The 27421-nt window shown below is 36.6% G+C and overlaps 1 protein-coding gene across 8 annotated transcripts in view; it reads right to left on the bottom strand.

Annotated features, from left to right (window-relative positions):
- DLG1 (discs large MAGUK scaffold protein 1) overlaps positions 1-27421 on the bottom strand; it is a 306240-nt gene that overhangs the window by 273354 nt on the left and 5465 nt on the right. For all 8 annotated transcript variants that reach the window (XM_037147391.2, XM_037147392.2, XM_037147393.2 and 5 more), the window contains exon 4: positions 9955-10121. In XM_037147391.2, the coding sequence (XP_037003286.1) occupies positions 9955-10121 (167 nt within the window). The remainder of the gene's footprint in view (positions 1-9954; positions 10122-27421) is intronic.

Here is a 27421-nt window from a genome sequence, read left to right as displayed (position 1 = left end):
GAAGAAAAAATCAGTAATAAAAACAGAATAGAAATGACAGATAAAATTAGTACACAGGGACATTAAAAATTATTATAAATCTATCCCATATGTTCATAAAGGGAGAGGAAAGTATGAGCATATTAATGAGACATGGAAAATAAAGAAGGAACCTAACTTCTAGAGACAAAGATAAAAATGTCTGCAAAGCAAAACTGACTAAAGGAGATCAACAGACTACACATTTCAGAAGAAAACATTAATAAACCTGAAAACATAACAATAGAAAATGTCCAAAGTATAACCTATAAAGAAAAAAATGACTGAAAAAAATGAATCACATCAATGAGCTATGGGACAAATTTAATTAACCTAGTCTCATGTAATTTAGACACCCTAGAAAAGAGGAGAGGTAACATAACAAAAAATACTTTAAAAGTAATGGAGTTGCAACAACCTGGACGGACCTAGAGGGTATTATGCTAAGTGAAATAAGTCAAACAGAGAAAGATAAATCCTGTATGATTTCACTTATAAGTAGAATCTAAAGAAAATAAACAAACAAAACAGAAACAGACTCAGAGAGAATAAACTGATAGTTGCCAGATGGTAGAGGGCTGAGGGGGGCTGTGTAAAAAAGGTGAAGGGATTAAGAAGTAAAAATTGGAAAGTATAAAATAGTCACAGGGATATACAGTACAGAACAGGGAATACAGTCAATAGTATTACAATAATTATGTATGATGCCAGTTGGATACCAGACTTATTTGGTGGTGGTGGTGGGAAATCACTTCATAAATTATATAAATGTCTAACAACTATGTTGCACACTTGAAACTAATATTGGATATCAACCACAATTAGAAAATTAAAAAAAAATCACTGATCACACAGTACGATAAAAAAATAATAATGAAAAAGTGTGAAATACTGTGAGGATTACTAAAATGTGAGGAACAGGAAGTGAGCAAATGCTGTTGGAAAACAGTGAGACACTTGCTTGACAGAGAGTTGCCACAAACCTTCAATTTGTAAAGAACACAGTATCTGTGAAGTACAATAAAGTGAAGCATAATAAAAAAGGTATGTGTGTATATTAAAGCTGTTCAGACAATGACTGCGCCATGAATTTGCACATTCTGATCATCCATCAACCTGAAATGTCCTTACCAGCACCTGATGATTTGTCAAACTTTGACTTCACTTTGGAGATCTAGCTCCTTTATTACTGAGAAGATGATTTCCACATAATTGCAAATATATTTCTATAAACTTAAGAATTATTACAATGAGTGTGTATCACTCTGGCAAGCCAAAAAAAGAGAGGGATTGTTTTCTTTTAAGAACACATGAGGAGCTAGCATTGCTCTAATACTGAAGATACCAATAGATGCAGGTAAAGATATAATACAAAATTATTTAAATGTGTTACTGAAAACTATATGCCAGGTGGGTACTAGACTTATCAAGGGGGAATCACTTCATAAATTATATAAATGTCTAACAACTATGCTATAAACCTGGAAAATCCACTTGCAGACATCTCACATACAATTCATTTAGTACACTTACCAGTTTTGGTCTTGAAGAAATTTTTAAATTACAGGAGCTCTGCATAGGGGTTGTGCTTTATTTCAAATCTTGTACATTTAAGTTTTTATAACACTGCTTAAAAACTGGAATTAAATGAGACAACACTAAATTTGGTGATGGGAGAGGAGGTTCAGACTAATGTCTCCATGATGTACTGTCCTTGAAAGACAGAGACATTCTACTAGAGAAATAAAACATCAGAAATAAAGAACAGAACCTTGAGGACACTGATAAAGGAAATGGGAAAAGCAGCTGATCACTAGTACATTAGACTGTCAATAATTTTGAAGATAGGAATTCAAAATTGTAACAATTCATGAAGTACTGTAAACTTTTATCAGAACTAAAGTGGAATTCTGCTTCAGGAATATTGTATAGGATAGATGGTATCACAGATAAGAAATGTACTAAATTTGAACATGGACTGATAACAGCACTGCACAGACAACAGCACTGATCAATTTTAAATTTCCTCAGTCTAATAATTACATATAAAATGTTATTAGAAATGTTCATAAAAAATAAAATTTAAAAAAATTTAGAATATCCTTGTTCAAAGGAGAAACATGTTGAAGTATTGAAAAGGATGATGTCTACAATTTGCTCTCAAATGGGTCAGAATTTTTTTAGTATATGTGTGTGTATATGTATGTATATATACAGAGAGCAAGAAAATATGACAATAGCAATTTACCTTACTATTCTTTCAATTTTCTGTAAACATAATTTGTTGCAAAATAGTAATTTTTTAAAAGAGAGAACAGGCCCTGGCTGGGTAGCTCAGTTGGTTAGAGTAGCATTCCGATACAGTGAGGTTGTGGGTTCAGGGCACATAGGAGAATCAACCAACGAATGCATAAATAAATGGACCAACAAATCGATTTTGCTCTCCCCTCCTCCCTCCCTCTTTCTCTCTAAAAATCAATTTTAAAAAAGAAAGATTAAGAAAGGGCCCAAATAACAGTAAAATATAAGTCCTAGAAGAAAGGTACAAAGTACTTAATAAACAAATAAAAATCTCTCAGTATACAGTGATAGTTTTTTTAAAAAAGAAAAAGTAGAGAACTTATTAGCCACCTTTGACAGTGATTACTGTGTAAACTCTACCCTAAAAGCTAGTCTTTAAAAAGAAAATATAAGGTCTACCTTGTTTTTCTTAGGAGGAAAAAAGGTTCATCCCTAGTTGATGGGGAAAAGTACTTTTGTCAGAAGAATTATCAATTAATAAATAGAAATGGTATGATAAAATGAGGGAAGGAAATCAACATTTTGAAACTTAGAATGAAGTGATTCAGGCAAGGATCATTAATGAATCAGGTAAAAATTCACTCAGTAACAAGGTGCTGAAGTATTCCCCATATGGAATACTTAATAACTACAGGTACTTAACTACAAAGAGAAAAACATACCTATACAGTGGAGAATTTGAAGGTCACTGCCTTTAAATAATCAAAGATCAGTACAAGTAAAACAACAACCTGATACTGTGTTTCCCGATGTGATACAATATGAAGTACGATATATCACCATAAAGTCTGCTTACCAAAAATGAGTCTAATCAACATTTACATTTAACTTCTTGTTGCCAGAAGTACAGGGCTTAGTGGAATGACTTAAGTAACATGAGGCAACAAACTAAACAAATACTACAGAATGTGTGGATTCTATAAAGTACGTGGCTGGTCTCTTCAAAAAGTTCAAGTCATTTAAAGGGAGAAAAACCTGGGAGGGCTAGTCCACTAGATTGTGAGAGAGCAGAGATACTACCAGATTTAGTATGTGCCCTACTGACTCATTCCAATGTCTGCCCCCAAATCCTCTTATCTGCCTTTTACCCTGAGCAGCCTTAGCAACAGTTTGTGCCTCTGGATTCTTTTCCAACCTCTTCTCACCTTCTCACTTGGGACTTTCCTGTTAACCACTAAATAGAAAACCATATCCCTTGCACCCCCACAAATCCACTGGGAAACTGCTGCCAGTAGATAAATTCTTTCCCTTTCTTTTCTTGGATATATGGCTTCTCAGGGATGCAAGCTATATATTTATGAGTGTGTACCTTTACATATAAATACTATAAAGTACTTCATAATTTGTAAGTACTTCACATTTAAATGTTTAGAAGACTTCAGATTAAACCTAGCAGACTAAATATATGCTTTAAACTCTATTATCCCTAAAATTGTACTTAGAGTAGATGGATTATTTTAAAGCAAGGGTGACCCAGGATGGCTATAAATGCGGCTGAACACAAAATTGTAAATTTACTTAAAACATTAGATTTTATGTGTCACGATGTCACATAAAATAAACATATGTACTCTCTCACTATTTGTATGCATGTGTAGCTTCAGTTTTACAGCGGTGTCAGCTTCCAATGTGTTATCTTCCAAGTGCAGATGGTAGAATTGACACCATCAGACGTCACATGTGCTTGTGGTGACTTAACAAGGCAATAATTATCAATAATATTTCAACCTAGTATTGCAACGTTAGGTGTTTAATGTTACTTGATTGTTAAAGGTACTTCACACCTTGGCAGCATGGAAGTACCTGTCACACTTCACAATCGGCCCTCATCTCCCCTTGCATTGGCAGTGAAAGGGCTACGGAACATCCCAAACCTTGCTATTTTCCTGTCAATTAATTTCCACAATAAAAGGAAATAAAGTCCTTTATATCTATTATTATTTTTTTAATACCAGCATGGCTTCTATAACATCTCAAAAAAACAAAAACAGAAACAAAAGCTTCCCCCCTCAAAAAAAATTATGGATGAAGGAAGATGTTCAGTGAAAAGTGGACAGATGTACTTTTTTATCGAGGGAAAAAGTAAGACACTCTGCTTAATTTGTAGGGAATTTGTATGGAAATTAAGTTTTCAAAGACTACATAAATTTGGAAAGGCATTATATGCAAAAACATGTTGTCAAATTCAATGTGTATGAAGGATTGTGTTGTAAGGACAAAATAGCAGGACAGAAAAAAAGCCTGTCTTCCCAACAAAAATTTTTTCAAAAACTTACAACTCAGACAGATTCCACTGTAAAAGCTAGTTATGTGGTAGAATACTTAATAGCAAAAAAATCAAAACCATTTACTGATAGTGAGTTTATTAAGCAATGTATAGAAGAGTGGCAGATATGATCTGCTCTGAAAAAAAAGGAAGATATTTCTAAAATCAGTTTGTCTCACCAGACTACAGCCAGGCAAATTGAAGAAACTGGAAAATCTAAGTTTTGGGTAAAACTGCTAATTTCAGATTTTATGCTTTTGGCAATGGATGATGGCCCTGATACTACAGATAGGGCTCAATTTGCCATTTTTATTAGAGGTATCGACAACAAACATAGTGTCACTGAAGAAATCGCTATTTTAGTGCCATTAAAAGACACAACTAAATCAAGAGATTTATACGAAGCAGTAAAAAAAAATATGTTAAAGTGATTTTCTTTGTCCATTGTCAACATATCTGTTAGTTACTGATGGTGCCCTGGCAATGGCAGATAAACCATTGTTGCCTAAAACCCAGAGAGAGACTTGTAAAATTAATAGAAGACAGTGGATTTGCTGCCCAAAACTCATGTTTGATGAAGAATCATTGCACAGTACACCAAGAAAATTTATGAACAAAATCTTTAAAAATGAACAATGTCATGCAAATCACCACCAAGACTGTGAATTTCGTAAGAGCCAAGGTGCTGAAATCATTGTCAACTCCAGGAATTCCTTAAAAGTGTTGATGCTGACTATGGCAATGTTATTTAGTTTTCGGAAGTAAGAGGCCAAATATTGAGGCCAAATGTTGAAAGGATTTTATGATTTGCAACGTGTTATCAAATCATTTATGGTTATCAAAAATCAAATTTGTGCTGGAAATTGACAATGAAAACTGGCTTACAGATTAACCATTTTTAATGGATTTAACTGCTCAGTTAAATGAGTAAAACATGAGTCTTCAAGGTGAGAACCAACTTATCAATACCATATTTCAAAACATAATAGTGTTTCAAATGAAACTGAAATTATGACAGGCTCAAATTAAGACAAACAATTTTATGCATTTTGACACACTGGCTAAACACAGTCCTGTGATCAGTGAAAAACACACAACCTTGCTTTTCAATTTCACATAAAAATGTGAAAACATTTCAAGATTTCTGGGAAAATCATCAATATTTTGCTATATTTGCAACTCCATTTTCAGTCGACATTAATATGGTACCTGCCAATTTTCAAATGGAATGCATAGAGCTGCAAACTGACATTCAACTAAAAGGAAATATTTCATAGTACCTCTTTACTGGACTTTTATAGGTCCTGTCTTCCCAGAGACTGACATCCCTTGCTTCGCAATCATGCCTTATTCATGTCATCACTATTTGGCAGCACCTACCTTTATGAGCAACTACTTTCAAGAATGACATACATTAAGAGTGAAATTAGAACCAAAATATCTGATGAATGTCTTGAGAACTCACTGAGAACTGTAACTACTTCTATCAAATCAGATATGGATGCACTAGTTTCTCAAATACAAAATGTCAAATATATCACTAGTCTTATGTTGTCCTATTTTTACTTTTATAATAACAATATTTTTAAAAATCAATGACATTTTGTTACTTAGATATGTACATTTTCTTTATTAGTGATCACAAACTTGGGACCTGCTCGACAATTTTTAGGAGGTTATTAAAAGGGCTGTTGTATAATTAGGGTATTATATGAGGACATTTGTGCTTATCTGTGGTGGCAGATATCACAAAAATTATGCATAGACCTTTCTTTCTTTGCTCATCAGTTTTCATTAGAGTTTGTGTATTTAATGTGTGGCCCAGAGACACCAAAAGGCTGGACACCCTTGTTTTAAAGCATTAAATCACAAAGCAAAAAATGGAACAAAGATGCCCTCACTACACTACCTGGATAATTTCCCTCCCTTGAAGATGAACTCAGAGGGCTAAGACAAGGAGCCTGGACATAGCAGGGACAACCGAAAACAACTACACTACCGAAAGCAGATTAAGTGTGTCTTCCAGACATAGCTAACCTCTCACTTTTTTTACAGTTATACAATATTATACCAGTTGATATACAACTTGCTTTAAATCATTTAATAACACATACTGGATATATAGATGATATTTTTATGCCTGCTATTTATATTGCATTAGATGGCTACACCATACCATGTTTATCCAGTTTCTTACTGATGATCATTTAGATTTTACTGATATCAAAAATAACACTGTAATGAACATATGTGTGTATACATATGTATAATCTTTTAATATATATTAACAATTTGTAACATATGCTAGGTCAAAGAATATGAGTATATACTTTTTCCAAAAGGTTGCACCACTGTATTTTCCTACCAACAATATAAGAGTTTCTATGTCCTCAGTTTTAATTAATCTTTGACAAATTAGTTAAAAATATATTCTCATTGTCAATTTGCATTTCTTAAAAATAAGGTTGGTCATCTCCTCATAAGCTTACTGGCCCAAACGTGTTTTTCTCTGAACAGCCCATTTATATTCTTTGGTCATTTACCCAATGTTGGCTTTTTTTTCTATATGAAAACATAACATTTTATTTGTTTTTAAACTAAACTTTTAAAATCAGAAATATTACTCAATAGATACATACCACAGTTGAGGGAAAAATTTTAAGGAAAACAAAAAACACTGAGAAAGTTAACTTATTTTCTAAAGAATTCTGCTAATATTAAGATGAAATGTTTTAACTAGATAGTAATTTACTTGCTTTCTTGTACTTTATGTCATCATCTCCCTTTTGTTGGTTTCTTTTCTTACTGATCTGTAAGAAGTCTTGTGAGGGTTGGAAATTACCCCCTTTTCATAAATGTGACAACTCTCCCAGTTAATCATTTCTCATTTGTTTATCTTATCTTCCAAACTATAGATGTTCTACAAAGTTAAAACACTTAAACTTTGTGAAGTCCATGAAGAAATTCTACTGTCAGCATTCTTAATCTTTCAATTTTTCTGGGTTTTCTTTGTCATGCTTAGAAAAGCTTTTCTTACCCAAAATATCACAAAAAAATTCTTTATTTTTATAATTTCATTTCTTTCCCTTTGAATCTTTGATTCACTTAAATGTGCTGTAATGTCAGAAACAGGATTGCCATAGACTGAATTTAAATGTCCCCCAAAATTCAAATGTTGAAATTCTAAGCCCCAATGCAATGGCATTAAAGCGGGGAGTCTTTGGGAGGTAATGAGGTCATGAAGGTGGAGGCTTCATGAGTGAGATTAGTACCCTGATAAGAGAGCCCATAATGCTCCCTCACCCTGCCTTTCCTCAATGTGAGGACACTGGGAGAAGATGGCTGGCCATCTATGAATCAGGAAGTGGATTCTCACTAGACACTGAACCCGCTGGTAAGTTGATCTTGGACTTCCCAGCTTCCAAAACTGTCTAAAATAAATTGGTGTTGTTTATAAGCTACCCAGTCCATGGTATTCTATTATAGGAACCCAAAATGACTAAGACAGGATAGTGCATCCTTTTCTGTTGGGAATTCTCATTAGAACAGGCAATTTCTTCTAATCCTTTTTGCATCTTGCTTCCTTTCAAATACTCTTCCTACAGTCTCTAAAAGTAACACACTTATTTTAGAATTAGGTTTGCTTTTATAAAATGACACATACTTATCTTTTTAATTAAAGTGTAAATAAGAAAAATTCTCATCACCCAGAAACTACCATTAAAATTAAGCAAATATTATTCCAAACATATCACTAGGTATATGTTTAAAGGACACACATACCAAAAACAATAAAAATATAAGAAAATAGGATATGATCATATCACTCTAACAATAGATAGTATTAATTTAACTACATCAGAAGACATAGAAGACACAAAAGTACTTATAGACCAAAAGTCCCCATGGACATTTTGGATGGGACGGAATGCCCACTAATTGCTTTTAGAACTGTCCACTTATTTAGCCTTAATAAAAATTTACTTTTACTGGTTACAGTGAACCTGACACTACCTAAAAATAGGCAAATCGACTATAAGAGCTTTATGCTTTATAATCAGAGCTCAACTACATAGATCAGATAATAGAAAAAAATAGTAAAGAACTGAGTGAGAAAGTCAACTCTCTTAAAATTTAACATGTTTCTAACATAAGCGTTTTTTAACTTACAATCACAATAAATGTGAAATAGAAAACTCTATTACTGATTAACACTTTAAAAATCTATTTGAAATGGACCATCATAAGCACAAATGATTTATCAACTAAAGGAAATGGAAATTGAAACGAACCGAGAGAAAGTGATGAAAAATAAAGACACACAGAAAATACTAACTAGAATCAAAGAGAAATATAAGAACATACCAGGATTAATAAAGAGAACTATGAATTGGGTTTTAAGAGGTCTGAAATCCAAAAGTAGACCTTCCCAATTTAGCTCAATGTGCTATTTTCTTCTGGATCTTAGTTTCCTCATCTTTAAAATGCAGGAGAGGGATCAAATATTTTCTGATTTTCCTTCCTCTAAAATGCTGTTCTGTTACTTAACATAAATGAGAAACTGAGAAACTCTTTCCTTCATTACCAAAGGGCATATGGGTGCTGTCTACCACTACTACCACTACTACTCCCTAATTTATTATGCACCAAACATAAGCTGGTTCAATTTTCCAGGCACTTCTGTAGTACTAACTAGAAGGGACTAGAATCACATTCAGTCAGATGACAACCTCTGAATGACTAATGTTTCTCAGACAGATATGAAGCGTTATAAAACGCTTCATACCTCTGTTAAGTCACATCTAACTCTATCAGCAACAGTATGTAACAAAAAGAACATTATGAAAATGGTTATGAAAACTCAACAAATAGACAGCTTTAATTACAGGAAAATATAGAAACCAATGCTGACCTTTAGATTTACTGATAAGTCTCTAATGAGTTTTAATAATGCAGTCCTTTGGGCCAATAAACAGAATACTTGCGATATATGTAGCAACTAAACTGCTTATAAGGGACTACAAAATTAATTTCTACAAGAGACTACCAGAGCCAAATTGTTTTCAAGTATAGTTTCTACCTAATTATTATACAGACAGAGCCTCATTAATACCTAGCATGCAAAGTATTTTTTAATAGTATGAAGCAAGTATTTCAGACGTCAAATCATTCACATTTTAAGATAGGGGCACCAGAGATTGTGAGCTTTTCTTTTCAAAAATACTTTTAATCCCATCCAATCCCATCCTCTGCATTCCATTATAAATGATATTTCCACTAAATATCCATTTTAATAAAGCAAAAAAACTTAGCAGCCCCAATAAAGTGATCACTGAAAAACAGCTTAAGGAAAAATACTTTTATCTCACCTCTGCACTAGGGCTAAGGCTGCTTGGCAGTGTTTCTGAAGTCACAGTAGTGCTTGGAAGGCTGGAAATTTCCCAAGTATTCACAGGTTGTATTGGTTCCAACTGCTTTGAATGATCTATACATTTTGGATTATCCAGTAAGGTCACTTCATAAAATTCTTGAATATCTAGAGATGAGGAAAGAAATAAATAAAGAAGTATTTTTATTTTCTAATTAAACTACACATTGCTAAAACAACATAACCCAAAAGGAACATTTTAACTGTAGATTAGTAAAGTAAGTCCAATCTTATAATATACTTACACAGTAAATATTTTCTAATTTTGTTACATCATAAGCATATCAGAACCTGCAGAGCACAGTGTAAAATCGTAGGTTTTTATACTTCAAAGTCAGTTCTGGGTTCAAATCCCTCCCTATTCCTTTACCCACTAGCTACATGTTTAGTTAGGCAAGTTAATTACCCTCTAATAACATGCCTTTTATCATTATGAACTGTTACCAGAACTGAGTGTAATACATGTAACATGTACAACAACACATAATAAGCTCCTAATAGATAGGTAATATTATTATAAATTCTGCATACTTGAGTCATTAACCATTTCTTTGATAAACAATGAAAATTTCTCTGGCTTATATAAATCATTTTACATGTTTCAATACCAATGTCATTAGTAATGCTTACTCATAATTATATCAAAATATATTTATACTAGAAAAGGTAACCACAGCAAAATAACATTTGAATAGTCACATCTCTCAATTCCTATCTTATCAGGAATTGCCACATTTCCTAACCAGTGTGAAATGACAGAGTCCTTCAATAAACGTATGCAAACATTAATCTAAACCTAAATCCTAAATATGAAAATGTAAAGAAAATGGCAGAATACAGTAGTCAAAATGATTGTAATTTAATAGACAAGCATAATATCACACTCATCTGGATTTTAATATCATAAAATCCATATAGCTTACCCATACATATACAGCAAAGATATAATTAAAATGATTGATTATATTTTTATTTACTACCCTGAGAAAAGTTGTTTCCTTTAAAAATGATGCAGTAAAGCAAGCACGAAGAGAAAACAAAGAAATGCAAAAATTCTAAAACATGTACTGGAGAAAAACTACCCTTTAGTTGACTCACAATTAAAAATATTAATTTTCTTGAGCCTACTGGATAAGTTTTACCACATTCTAACCTTCAATTTTCCTACAAGTACAGTTTTGAACAAAGGTCTAAATTACAAGGTCACAAAACTACAACAGAAAAAAATGCTCAAAATTAAACTTGAATACAAGCAGAAATGCAAGTCCTAAGAACAGAAGAGAATCATTATTATTACAAAAAAAATTTTTTGGACTTCCGGCCAAGATGGAGGCGTAGGTGGAAACACTGTACCTCCTCGCACAACCAAGTTTAAAGACAACAAAGTTTTAGTAACAAAAACACAGAAAACTGAACTGTACAGAAGTCCGACAACAATGAACCATTCAGCCAGACCAGTAAGAGGGCCGGAGTCAGTGGCAGACTGGGGTCAGGCAGGAAAGAACAGTGGACCAACCCAGGAGCGCAAGCGGTGGTTGACGGATACCAGGCGTGGGGTGGCAACAGGTGGACCCAGTGAGGGCACAGGGTGGCTGGCTGATCGAGGTCACGCATTTGAGCGCAAATAAACCAAGTGAAGGAGTGAACAGTGAGACAGACTACTCAGGCTAGGGCCCCAGCGACGGAAATTAGAGCCTGAAAGCACTAATTGGAAAGACTTTTGGGGCCGAGGTGCCGGGAGAGTTCGTTGGAGAGACCCACAGGGTCCTGGAGGGTACACAAGCCCACACACCCGGGAACCAGCACCAGAAGGGCCCAATTTGCTTGTGGGAAGCAGCAGAGGGGTCAGAAATCTGAGAGAGAGAGAGAGGAACAAATGCCATTGCCCCTCTCTGACCCCGCCCCCACATACAGCATCACAACCCAGTGATTGGGTTGCCCTGTCCTGGTGAACACCTAAGGCTCCACCCCTCATATGAAACAGTTACAAAAAGACCAAAACATTATGGCTCAAGAACAGCTCATAGCCCCAGAACCAATAATTCTAAGCGACCAAGAAATAACAAAACTTTCAGATGCACAGTTCAAAACACTGGTGATCAGGATGCTCACAGAACTGCTTGATTTTAGTCATAAAATAAAGGAACAAATGAAGGCTAAACTAATTGAAATGAAAGGAAATGCACAGGGAACCAATAGTGATGGAAAGGAAACTGGAACTGAAATCAAGGAAGTAGACCAGAAGGAGGAAAAAAATGACCAAACAGAAAAGGATGAAGAAACAAGAATTCAAAAAAATGAGGAGAGGCTTAGGAACCTCTAGGACATCTTTAAACATTCCAACATCTGAATTATAGGGGTACCAGAAAGGGGAAAGGAATAGCCACGAGTGGAAAACTTATTTGAACAAATAATATAGGAGAACTTCCCCAATATGGCAAAGGAAATAGACTTCCAGGAAATCCAGGAAGCTCAGAGAGTCCCAAAGAAGTTGGACCCAAGAAGGAACACACCAAGGCACATCATAATTATTTTAGCCAAGATTAAAATGAAGGACAGAATCCTAGAAGCAGCAAGAGATAAGGGGACAGTCACCTACAAAGGAGTTCCCATCAGACTGTCAGCTGATTTCTCAAAAGAGATCTTACAGGCAAGAAGGGGCTAGAAAGAGGTATTCCAAGTCATGAAATCCAAAGACTTACATCCAAGATTGCTCTATCCAGCAAAGCTTTCATTTAGAATGGAAGGGCAGATAAAGTGCTTCCCAGATAAGGTCAAATTCAAGGAGTTCATCATCACCAAGCCCTTATTTTAGAAAATGTTAAAGGGACTTATCTAAGAAAAAGAAGATCACAAATATGAACAGTGGAAGGACAACAAACTCACAGTCAATAACCAACACACCTAAAACAAAAGCAAAAGGACAGCTAGGTCAGGAGTGAACCATAGAAATGGAGATCACATGGAGGGTTAGCAACAAGGGAGTGGGAGGAGGAGAAGGGGGGAGAAAGTACAGAGAATAAGTAGCATAGACAGTAGGTAAAAAAAATAGATGGGGGAGGGTAAGAATAGTATGGGAAATATAGAATCTAAAGAACTTGTGACTCATAGACATAAACAAAAGGGGGGGGAATGGTGGGGGAAGGGTGTGCAGGGTGGAGGGGAATGAAGGGGGGGACCAGGACAACTGTAATGGCATAATCAATAAAATATATTAAAAATTTTTTTAAATCTCTCAGATCACTTATTTCTAAAATCTCTAAATCTAAGTAAAATTTATTTTGAAGTGAAAAGTTTTCATTCACCTTTCTTATTTTCTTGCTAGAATTTAAAGTTTGCAAACAGTGAGCGGAAGGGATGTACAGAATTCCAGAAATATCCTCTAATGGGGCTAAGAAAGAAGTTTTCCAGCATTAAGTGACAAATGACATTACCCGGAACAGAGAAACTCATAAACCATGAAACATTCTCAAACTAAAGAAATAAGGCAATACTAACTCAGGATCAGAGCACAGTACTAACTTAGTCTAAGCAGACTGAAGAATATGTAATAATTTAACACAGGCAACATCGTTAATCTATGATAAAATAATATTTGATTTGATGGGAAAAAAATTAAGACCTGAACACACACTTCAACAAAAACGATATTCAGATGGCCAATAAACACATGAAAAAATAATCAACACATCATCAGGGAAATGCATATTAAAATAATGAGATATTATTGTACATCTATTAGCATGGTAAAAATACAGAACAATGACAACACCAAATGCTGACAAGGATATGGAGCAACAGGAACTCTCATTCATTGTCAGTAGGAATGCAAAATGGCACACTCATTTTGGAAGACAGTTAGGTTTGTTACAAAGCTAAACATACTCTCATACTCTTACCATATAATCCAGCAATTTACCAAATGCGTTGAAAACTTAAATGTCCACAGAAAAATCCATACACAGATGTTTGTAGCAGCTTTATCCATAACTGCAAAAACTTGAAAGCAACCCAGTCATAATTTAATAGGTGAATCTCCATTCGGAAACTGTGGTATATCCAGACAATCTTACAAGAAAATGAGCTATCAAGCTATAAAAGGATGTGGAGGAAACTTAAATGTATATTACTAAGTGAAAGAAGCAAATCGGAAGAGACTACATGCTGTGTAATTTCAACTATATGACATCCTTAAAAGGCAGGAACTATGAAGACAGTCAAAAAATCAGTGACTATTAGGGGCTGGAGGTAGGAGAGGGATAAACAGGTGGAGTACAAAGGATTTATAGGACAGTGAAACTACTCTGTGTGATACTATAATGGGGGATACATGTGTCATTATACATTTGTCCAAACCCATAAAATATCCAACACCAAGAGTGAACATTAAGGTAAAGATTCTGTGCGATAATGATGTGGCCATGTAAGTTCGTCAGCTAGCACAAATACACTTTCTGGTGGGGGATGTTGATAATGGAGAAGCTATGTATGTGCAGGAACAGGAAGTACTGGGTTGGCCAAAAAGTCCATTATATTTTTTCCGTAAAATAAAAGACATTTTTAATTTTCACCAATAACTTTATCCATTTGGATATTTTGAGTATGTCAGCTACCTCCCACTATTGGCTTCTAGTGGGTAGAAGCCAGGGGTGCTGCTAAATATCTTCCAATGCATAAGATAGCCCCACAGCAAAGTATTATTTGGTGAAGTGTCAACAGTACCAGAACACTTTGCAAACTACTTCTGACATGTTCAATCAGTCACAGAACCTTCTCCAAATACTGCACATATCTTTTTTACATTTCAGTTGCATTTTACCTTTCTTGAATTAATAAAGCATAAAACACTGAAAATGTTGAGTATTTTCTCCCATCTTCAATATTAAAATAGCTCCACAAAATTTGCCAATTTTGATAACTTTTTTTAATGCATGCTAATATGACAGCTGTTACAATATAGTCTAATGAAACTGCTTTGAATGAAGTTAGACAACCAAGCACTACTAGAGCCACTGTACAGAAAAAAACATAACAAACTTTTCAGGCAACCTAATATGTGGGCAATCTCTGTACCTTTCTCTCAATTTTTCTGTGAACCTAAAACTGTTCTTCAAGTCCTTTTAATTTTTTTTAAGATTTTTATTCATTTACTTTTAGAGAGAGGTGAAGGGAGAAACATCAATCAGTTGCAGAGAAACATCAATTGGTTGCCTCTTGCACATGTCCCATCTGGGGACCTGGCCTACAACCCAGGCATGCGCTCTGACTGGGAATTGAACCAGAAACCTTTTGCTTTGTGAGACAATGCTCAACCACTGAGCCACGCGAGTCTGGGCAATGAAGTCTTTAAAAAAAAAAAAAAAAGATATGAGCCATCAATCCATGAGAAGACATAGAGAAACCTTAAATGCATGCTGCTAAGTGAGAGAAATCAATCTGAAAGGCTGTATAGTATGACATTTCACCCATATGACATTCTGAAAAAGGCAAAACTATGGAAAATAAAAAGATCCTTAGTTCCCAAGGGTTCATGGGGTGGTAGAAAGAAATGAACAGGTGGAGTACAAGAGATATTTTATTTATTTATTTTTTAATATTTTATTTATTTATTTATTTATCTTTAGAGGAGAAGGAGAGAGGGAGAGAAACATCAGTGTATGGTTGCCTTTCATGCGCCCCCTGCTGGGAACTGGCCTGCAGGGAACTGGCCTGCAACCCAGGCATGTGCCCTGACTGGGAATCGAACTGCGATTCTCTGGTTCGCAGGCCTGTGCTCAATCCACTGAGCTACACCAGCCAGGGCACAAGAGATATTTTAGGGCACTAAAACTCTTCTATATGATACTATAATGTTGGATACTTGTATCAAAACAACAAATGTGTATGTCAAGTTTATCAATGTACAACACGAAGAGTGAAGCCTAATGTATATAATGAACGGTAGTTGATAACAATACATACTTTTGAAATTTTCTTTATCCTCACCAGAGGACATTTTTCATTGCTTTTGGGAGAAAAACATCGATTGGTTGCCACCCATATGCATCTGGACCAGTGACTGAACCTACAAACTAGGTATGTACCCTGACTGGGAATCAAACCATACAGCCTTTCAGTTACAGGACGATGCTCCAACCAGCTGAGCCACACTGGCCAAGGCAATAACAATATATTCATACTGGCTTATCAACTGTAACAAATGTGCCACACTAATGCAAGATGTTAATAACAGGGGAAATGGGAGGGGGGATGATGATCATATGAGAACTCTCTACTTCCCACTCAATTTCTCTATAAAACTAAACCTGCTGAAAAAAATTAAAGTCTGATAATTTTTAAAAATGTTAAGAGAACATAAGTAACAAATTTTATTTAAAAAGGAGTATAATTTATTTTAAAATTATTTCCAAGGTATTAAAGATTTAAATGTTAAAAACAGAAGCCATGAAAGAATTTAAATACAAGTAAATGTTTTTATTAATTTTGGGGTAGGAAAGCCTTTCTAAGCCTGGTACCAAGAGAAGAAAGTACACACACACACACACACACACACACACAACTGGTAAATCTAACCACATATAAACATACCCATGTAGCTTTTAAATAAAAGTTTAAAGACAACTGAAAAACAAGAAAGCTAATTACAACTTCCATGGCAATTAGATTTGTATTAAGAAAAAAGGTGAGGGAAGGGGCAAATGACATTAAAAATAAGTCATAACAGAAATTAAAAAGAACAATGTAAGAAAATTCTTATATTACTGGCCACTTTATCAAAAAAAATACACAATAAAACATGAAAATGACTAAATGTATATAGCCTACATGTCAGAGTAGAAAATATTAAAAAGATAATACTCCATATTATTGAAGGTAAATTAGTTATCCTTCCACAATTTGCCTAAAAAAATGTATATAATGTTTCTAAAGGTAACTTAACAAATTACATCAAAAGCCTATTAAAATATCCAAGATAGCGGATGAGTAAGAAGAAGGTACACAAACCTCCTCCTGGGACCAATCTGGAAATACAACTGAATTGTAGAGAAGTCATCCTAAATAACCAACTGAACACTAGCTGGAGAGAAGCCTTATAACCATGCACAGACAGAAGAAATCACTTCACCACAATGTGACTGGCAGGGAATATGGAGGAGATGTGAGAAGTCTGGCCTAAACTCACATGGCCCACAGGCAGCAGCTGAAGTTCCAAAGGGATATTTCAGTGGCCAGGGAGTGCCCCTGAGAAGGGTAGAATCTAAACCTCAAGCTGGACTTCCCAGAGCCAGACAGGAACCCAGAGAACATCCAGCTGTGAAAAGCAGCATCATTTCTGTCTACCAAGGAGAGACAGTTGTAGACTTAAGGGGGCCAACGCAGAAAATTTCATTCGCAGCCCCTTACCCTGGGCTTCTACAAAGAGAGGACAGAGTGGACTAAAGATGCCTGAGAAGAGTCTGGGGTTGGTGGCTCTGGGAAAGAACTGAAGGAACAGCCACGAGGATCCCTGTGTTGAGTCATTCCCATACTACAGAAGCCATCTTTCCCATGCAGAGCACTCCTCTCCAAGTGACATCAGTCTGAGGGGAAGCAATATCCCCAACCCCAAGAATTACTCTACTCCACCCTGTGATACTTAAACTGGGCTGCTGAATAGAACTTCATTAGATCAATAACTGATTGACTTAGTAGCTAATTAGTTTAGCAGCTAAGGCAAACAATACAAAAAAGTAACCAAAATGGGCAAAGAACAGACCCCTAATGAAAAAATAAGAGAATTCTCCAGAAGAACTAGATGAAGTGGAAGCAAGCAATTTATCAGATAGAGTTTAGACCAATGATTATAAGGACACTCAACAGCATGAAAAAAGACACGGAAACCATAAAAAAGAGCCAGTTGAGAAAAAAGAATGCAATTATCTGAAATAAATAATATACTGAAAGGATATTATTTATAAATAGTAGGCTGGATGAAGCAGAGGATCAAATCACTGATTTGGAAGATAAGGTAGGAAAAAAACAGACAGAACATCAAAAAGAAAAAGAATTTAAAAAAATGAGAGATTAGGAAACATTTTGGACAACATAAAGCACAGCAACATCCGTTTCATGGGAATACCAGAAGTAGAGCACAAACAAGGGATAGAGAAACTATTTTCAGAAATAGTGACTGAAGACCTCCCTAATCTGGTAGAGGAAAAACGATACATGGTCCAGGAAGCTCAGTGAGCCCCAGACAAGTTGGACTAAAAGAGACCTAGAGCGAGACACATCATAATTAAAATGACAAGGCTTAAAGACAGGGAAAGAATCCTAAAAGCTGCAAGAGAAAACCAGGTAGTTACCTACAAGGGAGCACCAATTATACTGTCATCTGATTACAAAATAGAAACACTTTAGGACAGAAGGGAGTGGCATGAAATATTCGAGGTGATGAAAAAAGCAAGGACTTACAACCAAGGCTACTTTACCCAGGCAAGGCTATCATTTAAAATTGAAGGAGAAATAAGGTGGTTTGCAGACAAGAAAAAGCAAAAGGAGTTTGTTAACACTAAACTGGTACTGCAACAAATGTTACAGGGCTTACTTTAAGAAGAAGAAAGAGGTGGGGGGGGACAGCCTAACAATAAAATAGCACTACATACCTACCTATCAGTAATCACTTTAGCCCTGGCTGGTGTGGCTCAGTGGACTGAGCACCTGCCTGTGAACCAATGGGTCACTGCTTCAATTACCAGTGTCAGGGCACATGCCTGGGTTGCAGGCTGGGTCACCAGTTGGGGGCAGGCAAGAGGCAACCAATCGAGTATCTCTCTCAAACCAGTGTTTGGCTCCCTCTTATTCTCCTTCTCTTTCTATCTAAAAATAAATAAATAAAATATTTATAAAACAGTAATTATCACCTTTAATGTAAATGACTTAAATGCTCCAATCAAAAGACATAAGGTAGCTGAATGGATAAGGAAACAGATCCATACACATGCTGCCTCCAAGAGACCCATTTCAGATTGAAAGATACACACAACTAAAAGGACTGGAAAAAGATATACCATGCAAATGGAAAAGAAAAAAAAGCTGGAGTAGCAGTACTTATATCCAAAAAAGTAGACTCTAAAACCGAGGCTACAGAGACTAAGAAGGACACTCTTAATGATAAAGGAAGCAATCCAAAAAGAGGATATAACCCTAGTAAACATTTATGCAACCAGCAGAGGAACACCAAAAGTGTAAAGTAAATCTTGATGGACATAAAGGGAGAGACCAACAGAAATACAGTCAGATTAAATACGGAGATTTTAACAACCCTACGACTTCCATGAATATGTCTTACAAACAGAAAATCAACAAAGAGACAGTGGCCTAAAGGACACACTAGATCAAGTGGATTTCATTGGTACATTCAGAGCATTTTACCCCAAAGCAGCAGAATATACATACTTTTTAAGTACACATGGAACATTTTCTAGAAGAGATGACATGATAGTATACAAAACAAGTCTCAATAAATTTAAGATTGAAATCATATCAATGCTATGAAACTAGAAATCAAACATAAGAACACTGAAAAGCACACAAACACATGGAAGCTAAACATCTTATTAACAGTGAATGGGGTCAAAAATGAGATCAAGGAAGAAATCCAAAGATGCCCTGAAGCAAATGAAAATGAGGACATAATAATCCACAGTCTGTGGGACACTGGAAAAACAATCCTAAAATGGAAATTAATAGCATTACAGGCCCACCTCAAAAACAAACAAACAAACAAACAAGAAAAGCTTAAATAAACAATCTAACTTCACACTTAAAGGAACTTGAAAAGGAACAACAAAGCTCAAAGTGTATAGAAGGAAGAAAGGAATTATTTCTTCAGAGCAAAGCAGAGATAAACAAAATAGAGTCTAAAAAAAAATACAAAAGTTTAGTGAAACCTAAAACCGGTCCTTTGATAGATAAACAAGATTGACAAACCTTTAACTAGACTTTTCAAGGAAAAAAGAGAGGACACAAACAACTAAAATCAGAAAGAAAAGATGAGAAATAATAATGAACACCAAAGAAATACAAAGGATTATAAGAAAGTTTTTTTGAACAACTATATGCCAACAAACTGGACAACCTGGGCGAAATGGATAAATTCCTAGAAACAGACCATCTTCCAAAACTAAATCAGGAAGAATCAGAGAATCTGAAACAGTAATCAAAAAAGCCCCAACAAACAAAAGCCCTGGACCAGATGGTTTCACAGGTGAATTTTACCAAACATACTGAGAAGAACTAACACCTCTCCTTCTCAAACTATTTCAAAGTATTCAGGGCCCTGGCTGGTGTAGCTCAGTGGATTAAGCACAGGTCTGCGAACCAGAGAATCGCAGTTCAATTCCCAGTCAGGGCACATGCCTGGGTTGCTGGCTGGTTCCCTGCAGGCCAGTTCCCAGTAGGGGATGCATGAAAGGCAACCATACATTGATGTTTCTCTCCTTCTCTCTTTCCCCTCTAAAGATAAATAAATAAAACCTTTAAAAAAAAAACAACAAAAAAAACCCCAAAGTATTCAGGATAAGGGAAGGCTCCTAAACTCATTTTAAGATGCCAGCATTGTCCTAATTCCAAAACCATGTAAAGACACTACAAAGAAAGAAAATGATAGGCTAATATCCCTGATGAACAGACACTAAAGTCCTCAACTAACCATGATCAAGTGGGATTTATTCTGGGAATGCAAGGTTGGTACAAAATTCACAAATCAAACCGCAAATCAATAAATGTGATTCGCCACATAAACAAAATGAAGGATAAAAACCAGATGATCACATCAATAGAGGCAGAAAAAGATTTCATTAAAATCCAGCATCTATTTATGATAAAAATCTCAGCAAAGTGAGATTACAGGGAACATATGTAAACATAATAAAGGCCATACATGACAAACCCACTGCCAGCACCATGCTCAATGCACAAAAACTACCAAGCGTTCCACTTAAGACTGGGAACAAAACAGAGATATCTGCTTTCACCTCTCTTTTTTCAAGGTAGTACTGGACGTCCTAGACGTGGCAATCATACAAAAAGAAGAAACTACAGACATCCAAATTGGAAAGGAAGAAGAAGTAAAACTGTCTTTCTTTGCAGATGGCATGACATGACACTACACACAGAGAACCACAAAGACTGCACCAAGAAACTACTAGAACTGATAAATGAATTCAGCAAAGCAGCAGGATACAAAATTAATATCCAGAAATAAGCTGCATTTTATATGCCAATAACTAACTAATAGAAAGGGAAATTAAGAAAGCAATCCCATTCACCATTACTTCAAAAAGAATAAAATACCTAGGAATAAACCTAAGGATGTAAAAGACTTGTACCAGGAAAACCGTATGACACTGAAGAAAGTGAAGAAGATACAGATAAATGGAAGCACGTATCATATTCATAGACAGAAAGAATTAACATCATTAAAATGTCCATACTACCCAAAGCAATCTATAGATTCGATGCAATTCCTATCAAGATCCCAATGACATATTTTCAGATAACTAGAGCAAAGGTCTCAAAAATTTATATAAAACCACAAAAGGCCCTGTACAGCAATAGCGATACTGAGAAGGAAGCACAAAGTTGGAAGAATCATGCCACCTACTATCAAACTATACTACAAGACCATAGTAATCTAAATAGCATGGTACTGGCAATAAAAACAGACACACAGAGCAATGGAACAGAATAGAGAGCCCAGATAAACCCACACCTTTAGGGCCAATTAATGTTTGACAGAGGAAGCAAGCACATTCAATGGGCCAAAGATAGTTTATTCAATAAATGGTGTTGGGAAAATTGGAGAGACATGTGAGAATAATGAAACTAGGCCACCTTCTTACACCACACACAAGAATAAATTCAAAATGGAAGATGGAGGCGTAGGTAGACACATTGTGCCTCCTCACACAACCAAAAGGAGAACAACAATTTAAAAACAAAAAACAACCAGAACTGACAGAAAACTAAACTGTAGAGAAGTCTGACAACCAAGGAGTTAAAGAAGACACACTCATCCAGACGGGAGGAAGGGCGGAGTCTGGCAGTAGGAGCAAGAGGACTCACAGCAAGGTGGCAGCTAGAGGACCAAGGTGAGTGAGGCCACGCATTGTGGAACAGGGCACCACAAGGCTGCAGCTGGCCAGCAAGGCAGTGGCTGGCTGACCACGCAATCCCACATTCATGTGCAGATAAACCAAGCAAAATAAAGGGGGAGTGGGACAGATTGCACAACCCAGGACTCCAGAGAGGGGAACTAAAGCCTTAAAAACCTGACTAAAAACACCTGTGAGGGTTGTGGTGGCAGTGGGAGAAACTCCCAGCCCCACAGGAGAGTTTGTTGGAGAGACTCACAGGGTCCTAGAATTGCACACAAGCCCTTCCACCTGGGAATCAGCACCAGAAGGGCCCAATTTGCTTGTGGAAGTGGGGGAAGTGACTGAAATCTGGCAGAGAGCAGAGCAAGCGCCACTGTTCCCTCTCTGACCCCTTCCCCACATTCAGCATTACAACACAGTGATGTGACTGCCCCACCCTGGTGAACACAAAAGGCTCCAACCCTCACTGTATAACAGGCACATCAGGACAAAAAAAAAAAAGGCCCAAACAAATGAACAGATCAAAGCTGCATAAAAAATACAACTAAGTGATGAAGAGATAGCCAACCTATCACATGCACAGTTCAAAACACTGGTAATCAGGATGCTCACAGAATTGTTGAATTTGGTCGCAAATCAGATGAAAAAATGAAGGCTACGTTATGTGAAATAAAGGAAAATGTACAGGAACTAACAGTGATGGGAAGGAAACTGGGATTCATATGAACAGTGTGGACCAGAAAGAAGAAACAGCCAATCAGAAAAGAATGAAGAAATAATTCAAAAAAATGAGGAGAGGCTTAGGAATCTCCAGGACATCTTGAAACGTTCCATCATCCAAGTTGCAGGGGTACCAAAAGGAGAAGACGACAAAGAACAACAAGTGGAAAAGTTATTTGAACAAACAATAAAAGAGAACTTCCCCCAATTTGGCAAAGAAAATAGACTTCCAGGAAATCCAGGACGCTCAGAGAGTCCCAAAATAGGTGGACCCAAGGAGGAACATACCAAGGCACATCATAATTACATTAGCCAAGATTAAAATGAAGGAGAGAATTCTAGAAGCAGCAAGAGATAAGGAGGCAGTCCCCTACAAAGGACTTCCCATCAGACTGTCAGCAGATTTCTCAAAAGAAACCTTACAGGCAAGAAGGGGCTGGAAAGAGGTATTCCAAGTCATGAAAGGCAAGGACCTACATCCAAGATTGCTCTCTCCAGCAAAGCTTTCATTTAGAATGGAAGGGCGGATAAAGTGCTTCCCAGATAAGGTCAAATTCAAGGAGTTCATCATGACCAAGCCCTTATTATATGAAATGTTAAAGGTACTTATCTAAGAAAAAGATGTTCAAAACTACGAACAGTAAAATGACTACAAACTCACAGCTATCAACAAGTGAACCTAAAAAAAACAAAAACAAAAGCACAAACAAAGCAAACAATAGAACAGGAGCAGATTCACAGAAATACAGATCACATGGAGCGTTCACAGAAATACAGATCACGGAAATACAGATCAGTGGAGAAGGGGAAGAGGGAGAATGGGGGAAAAGGTACAGGGAATAAGAAGCACAAATGGTAGGTACAAAATGTCTTTTATGACATTTGTCAATGTCATAAAAGACAAAGGAAGACTGTGGAAATGTGCCCAGGTTAAAGGAGACTACATGCAATGCTTGGTCCTAGACTGGATAGTGTACTGGAAAAATAATTAGAAAAGGAAAGCCCTGGCTGGTGTAGCTCAGTGGATTGAGCGTGGGCCTGCGAACCACACGATCGGGGTTCGATTCCCAGTCAGGGCACATGCCTGGGTTGCAGGCCGGTTCCCTGCAGGCCATTTCCCAGCAGGGGACGCACAAAAGGCAACCATACATTGATGTTTCTCTCCCTCTCTCCTTCCCTTCCCCTCTAAAGATAAATAAATAAAATGTTCAAAAAAGAAAAGGAAAAATTTAGTAGGAAAAATGTAACACTACCTTTAATAGCTTAAACTAGGAGAAATATTAAAGATGCTTTTACAGCTCTGTGGAGAACTCAATCAGATTCAACATAATTAAACACTTCTGCAGACCAGTAATTGAATTTTAGCCAATTGTTGATCCATATCTTATGTTTTCCTTTCTTACACCTAGTCTGCAAAGTTATGCACATACATACACACACAGTTAGCAACAGACTAAACTATAATAGCACAGGGACTAATAAGTCAAAAAAATTTAAGAAACTTTGTATTTTACCATTATAAATGGAAGTTCACACTTTGATTACTAAGTAAATCAAAAAACAAATTCCATCATTGTAAACATTCTCCTTCAAAGTAAAAACTTTAAAAAAAAAACAACACTGACCCTGCAGATTAACATCTATGTTAACATGCTTGATGTTAGTGTTATTTATCACATTAAAATATTCAACTGGTAATAAAGAATATCCTAATAGCTGACTAGGAGAGGCTCTGGATTCAGAGTAGGTGAGTTCAATTTCTGGTCCACAATAATCCTGGGGCAAGAGATGTCATTTTTCAGTGCCCCAGTTTTCTAATCTATAAAATAGTATAATCATCTCATAGCTGAATATACCCCTTAGAGGATAATGATCACTAAATAGATACTTGTATTAGCACATAGAAAGTGCTCAAAAAATGTCAGCCATTATTACTTTTACACACATTTAAAAGTGTCATATTCTGACATCCATTAAGATGTCTGCTATGGAAAAGAATATGATGGTTTCTCAAAAAAATTAAAAATATAACTTCTACATGATATTGTGATCCCACTTTTGCATATATATGCAAAAGAATTGAAAACAGGCCTCAAAGCGATATTTGCACATCCATGTTCATAGCAGCAATAATCACAATAGTCAAGAAGTAGAAACAGAGACTTCCACCAAGATGGAGGCATAGGTGGAAACACTCTGCCTTCTCTCACAACCAAGTTTAAAAACAACAAAATTTTAGCAACAAAAACGCAGCCAAACCACAGAAAATTGAACTATACATAAGTCTGACAACAACAAACCATTCAGCCAAACTGGTAAGAGGGGCAGAGCCAGCAGCAGAGCAGGGTCGGGCAGGAAAGATCCACCGGACCTACCCGGGCGCACGAGCAGTGGGTGGATCCCAGGTGTGGAGTAGCAGCGGGCGAACCCACTCAGGGCTGACCGTGGTCACACATTTGCATGCAGATATCCAGCGAAGAGCAAGCAGTGAGACTGAGACAGACCGCACAGGCCCCAGCAGCAGGAAGCAGCGGAGGGGACCGCCATTGTCCCTCTCTGACCCTGCCCCCACATACAGCATCACAAACCAGGGACTTGGGTGGCCCCACCCTGGTGAACAGCTAAGGCTCTGCTCCTCATACCTAACAGGTGCGGACAGAGCAAAACATTATGGCTCAAGAAGAACAGTTCAAAGCCCCAGAGCCCATAACTCTAAGCGACCAAGAAATAGCAAAACTTTCAGATGCACAGTTCAAAACACTGGTGATCAGGATGCTCACAGAACTGGTTGATTTTAGTCACAAATTAGAGGAACATATGAAGGCTAAACTAATTGAAATGAAGGGAAATGCACAGGAAACCAATAGTAATGGAAAGGAAACTGGGACTCAAATCAAGGGAGTGGACCAGGAGGAAGAAAAAAATGACCAAACAGAAAAGGATTAAGAAACAAGAATTCAAAAAAAATGAGGAGAGGCTTAGGAACCTCCAGGACATCTTTAAACGTTCCAACTTCTGAACTATAGAGATACCAGAAGGGGAAGAGGAACAGCCACGAGTGGAAAACTTATTTGAACAAATAATAAAGGAGAACTTCCCCAATATGGCAAAGGAAATAGACTTCCAGGAAATCCAGGAAGCTCAGAGAGTCCCAAAGAAGTTGGACCCAAGAAGGAACACACCAAGGCACATCATCATTACATTAGCCAAGATTAAAATGGAGAGAATCCCAGAAGCAGCAAGAGATAAGGGGACAGTCACCTACAAAGAAGTTCCCATCAGACTGTCAGCTGATTTCTCAAAAGAGACCTTACAGGCAAGAAGGGGCTGGAAAGAAGTATTCCAAATCATGAAATCCAAACACCTATAACCAAGATTGCTGTATCCAGCAAAGCTTTCATTTAGAATGGAAGGGCAGATAAAGTGCTTCACAGATAAGATCAAATTCAAGGAGTTCATCATCACCAAGCCCTTACTATATGAAATGTTAAAGGGACTCATCTAAGAAAAAGAAGATAAAAAAGATGAACAGTGAAAGGACAGCAAGCTCACAGTTATTAAGAACCACACCTAAAACAAAAGCAAACTAAGAGGACAACTAGATCAGGAGTGAACCATAGAAATGAAGATCACATGGAGGGTTAGCAATGGGGGAGTGGGAGAAGGGGGTGAAGGTACAGAAAATAAGTAGCATAGACAGTAGATAGAAAATAGATGGGGGGGCAAGAATAGTATGGGAAATATAGAATCTAAAGAACTTGAGACATGTGGTCATAAACTAAAGGGGGGGAATGGTGGGGAAAGGATGTGCAGGGTAGAGGGGAATGAAGGGGGGGAATAGAACAACTGTAATGGCATAATCAACAAAATATATTTTTAAAAAAAGTAGAAACAACCCAAATGTCCATCAATGGATGAATAGATAAACAAAACTGTGGTATATACAAAAAAAATTATTCAGCCTTAAAAAGGAAGGTAATCCTGTCACATACTAAAACATGGATTACCCTTAAGAACATTATGCTAAGTAAAATAAGCCAGCCATAAAGATAAATACTGTATGATTCCCCTTATATAAGGTATTTACAGTAATTGGAATCATACAGACAGAAAGTAGAACAGTTGTTTTACCAGGGGTTTGGGGAAGGAAGAAGTGAAAAGCTGTTTAATGGCTATAGAGCACAGGGGGCAAACACAAGGCCCATGGGCTGAATCTAGCCCTCTACCTTGTTTTATTCAGCCTGGCATCTTGTTTCTACTGGGTGGCAGCACCAAGCTCTTACTGAACTGTTAAGGAATAGTTACATTTATACAGTCTAAAATTACATTCTGCCCTTCAAAGGCAATCTTCAGGCGGATGTGGCCCCAGGTGAAAATGAGTTTGATACCCTGCTATACAGTTTCAGTTTTGCAATATGAAAAAGTTCTGAACTGTTCCATCACAAGAATGTGAATATACGTAACACCACCGAACTGTACATTTAAAAGTGGTTAAGCTAGTAAATTTTGTATTTTTTACAACTAGAAAAAAAGAAGCATACTTTCAAG

This window comes from Artibeus jamaicensis, unplaced genomic scaffold (assembly GCF_021234435.1).
Source record: "Artibeus jamaicensis isolate MK-2021 breed Jamaican fruit bat unplaced genomic scaffold, CSHL_Jam_final contig_793, whole genome shotgun sequence".
Classification (NCBI taxonomy): Eukaryota; Metazoa; Chordata; class Mammalia; order Chiroptera; family Phyllostomidae; genus Artibeus; species Artibeus jamaicensis.
Note: the sequence above shows the minus strand (reverse complement) of the source record. Positions and strands in the feature narration are given on the sequence as shown.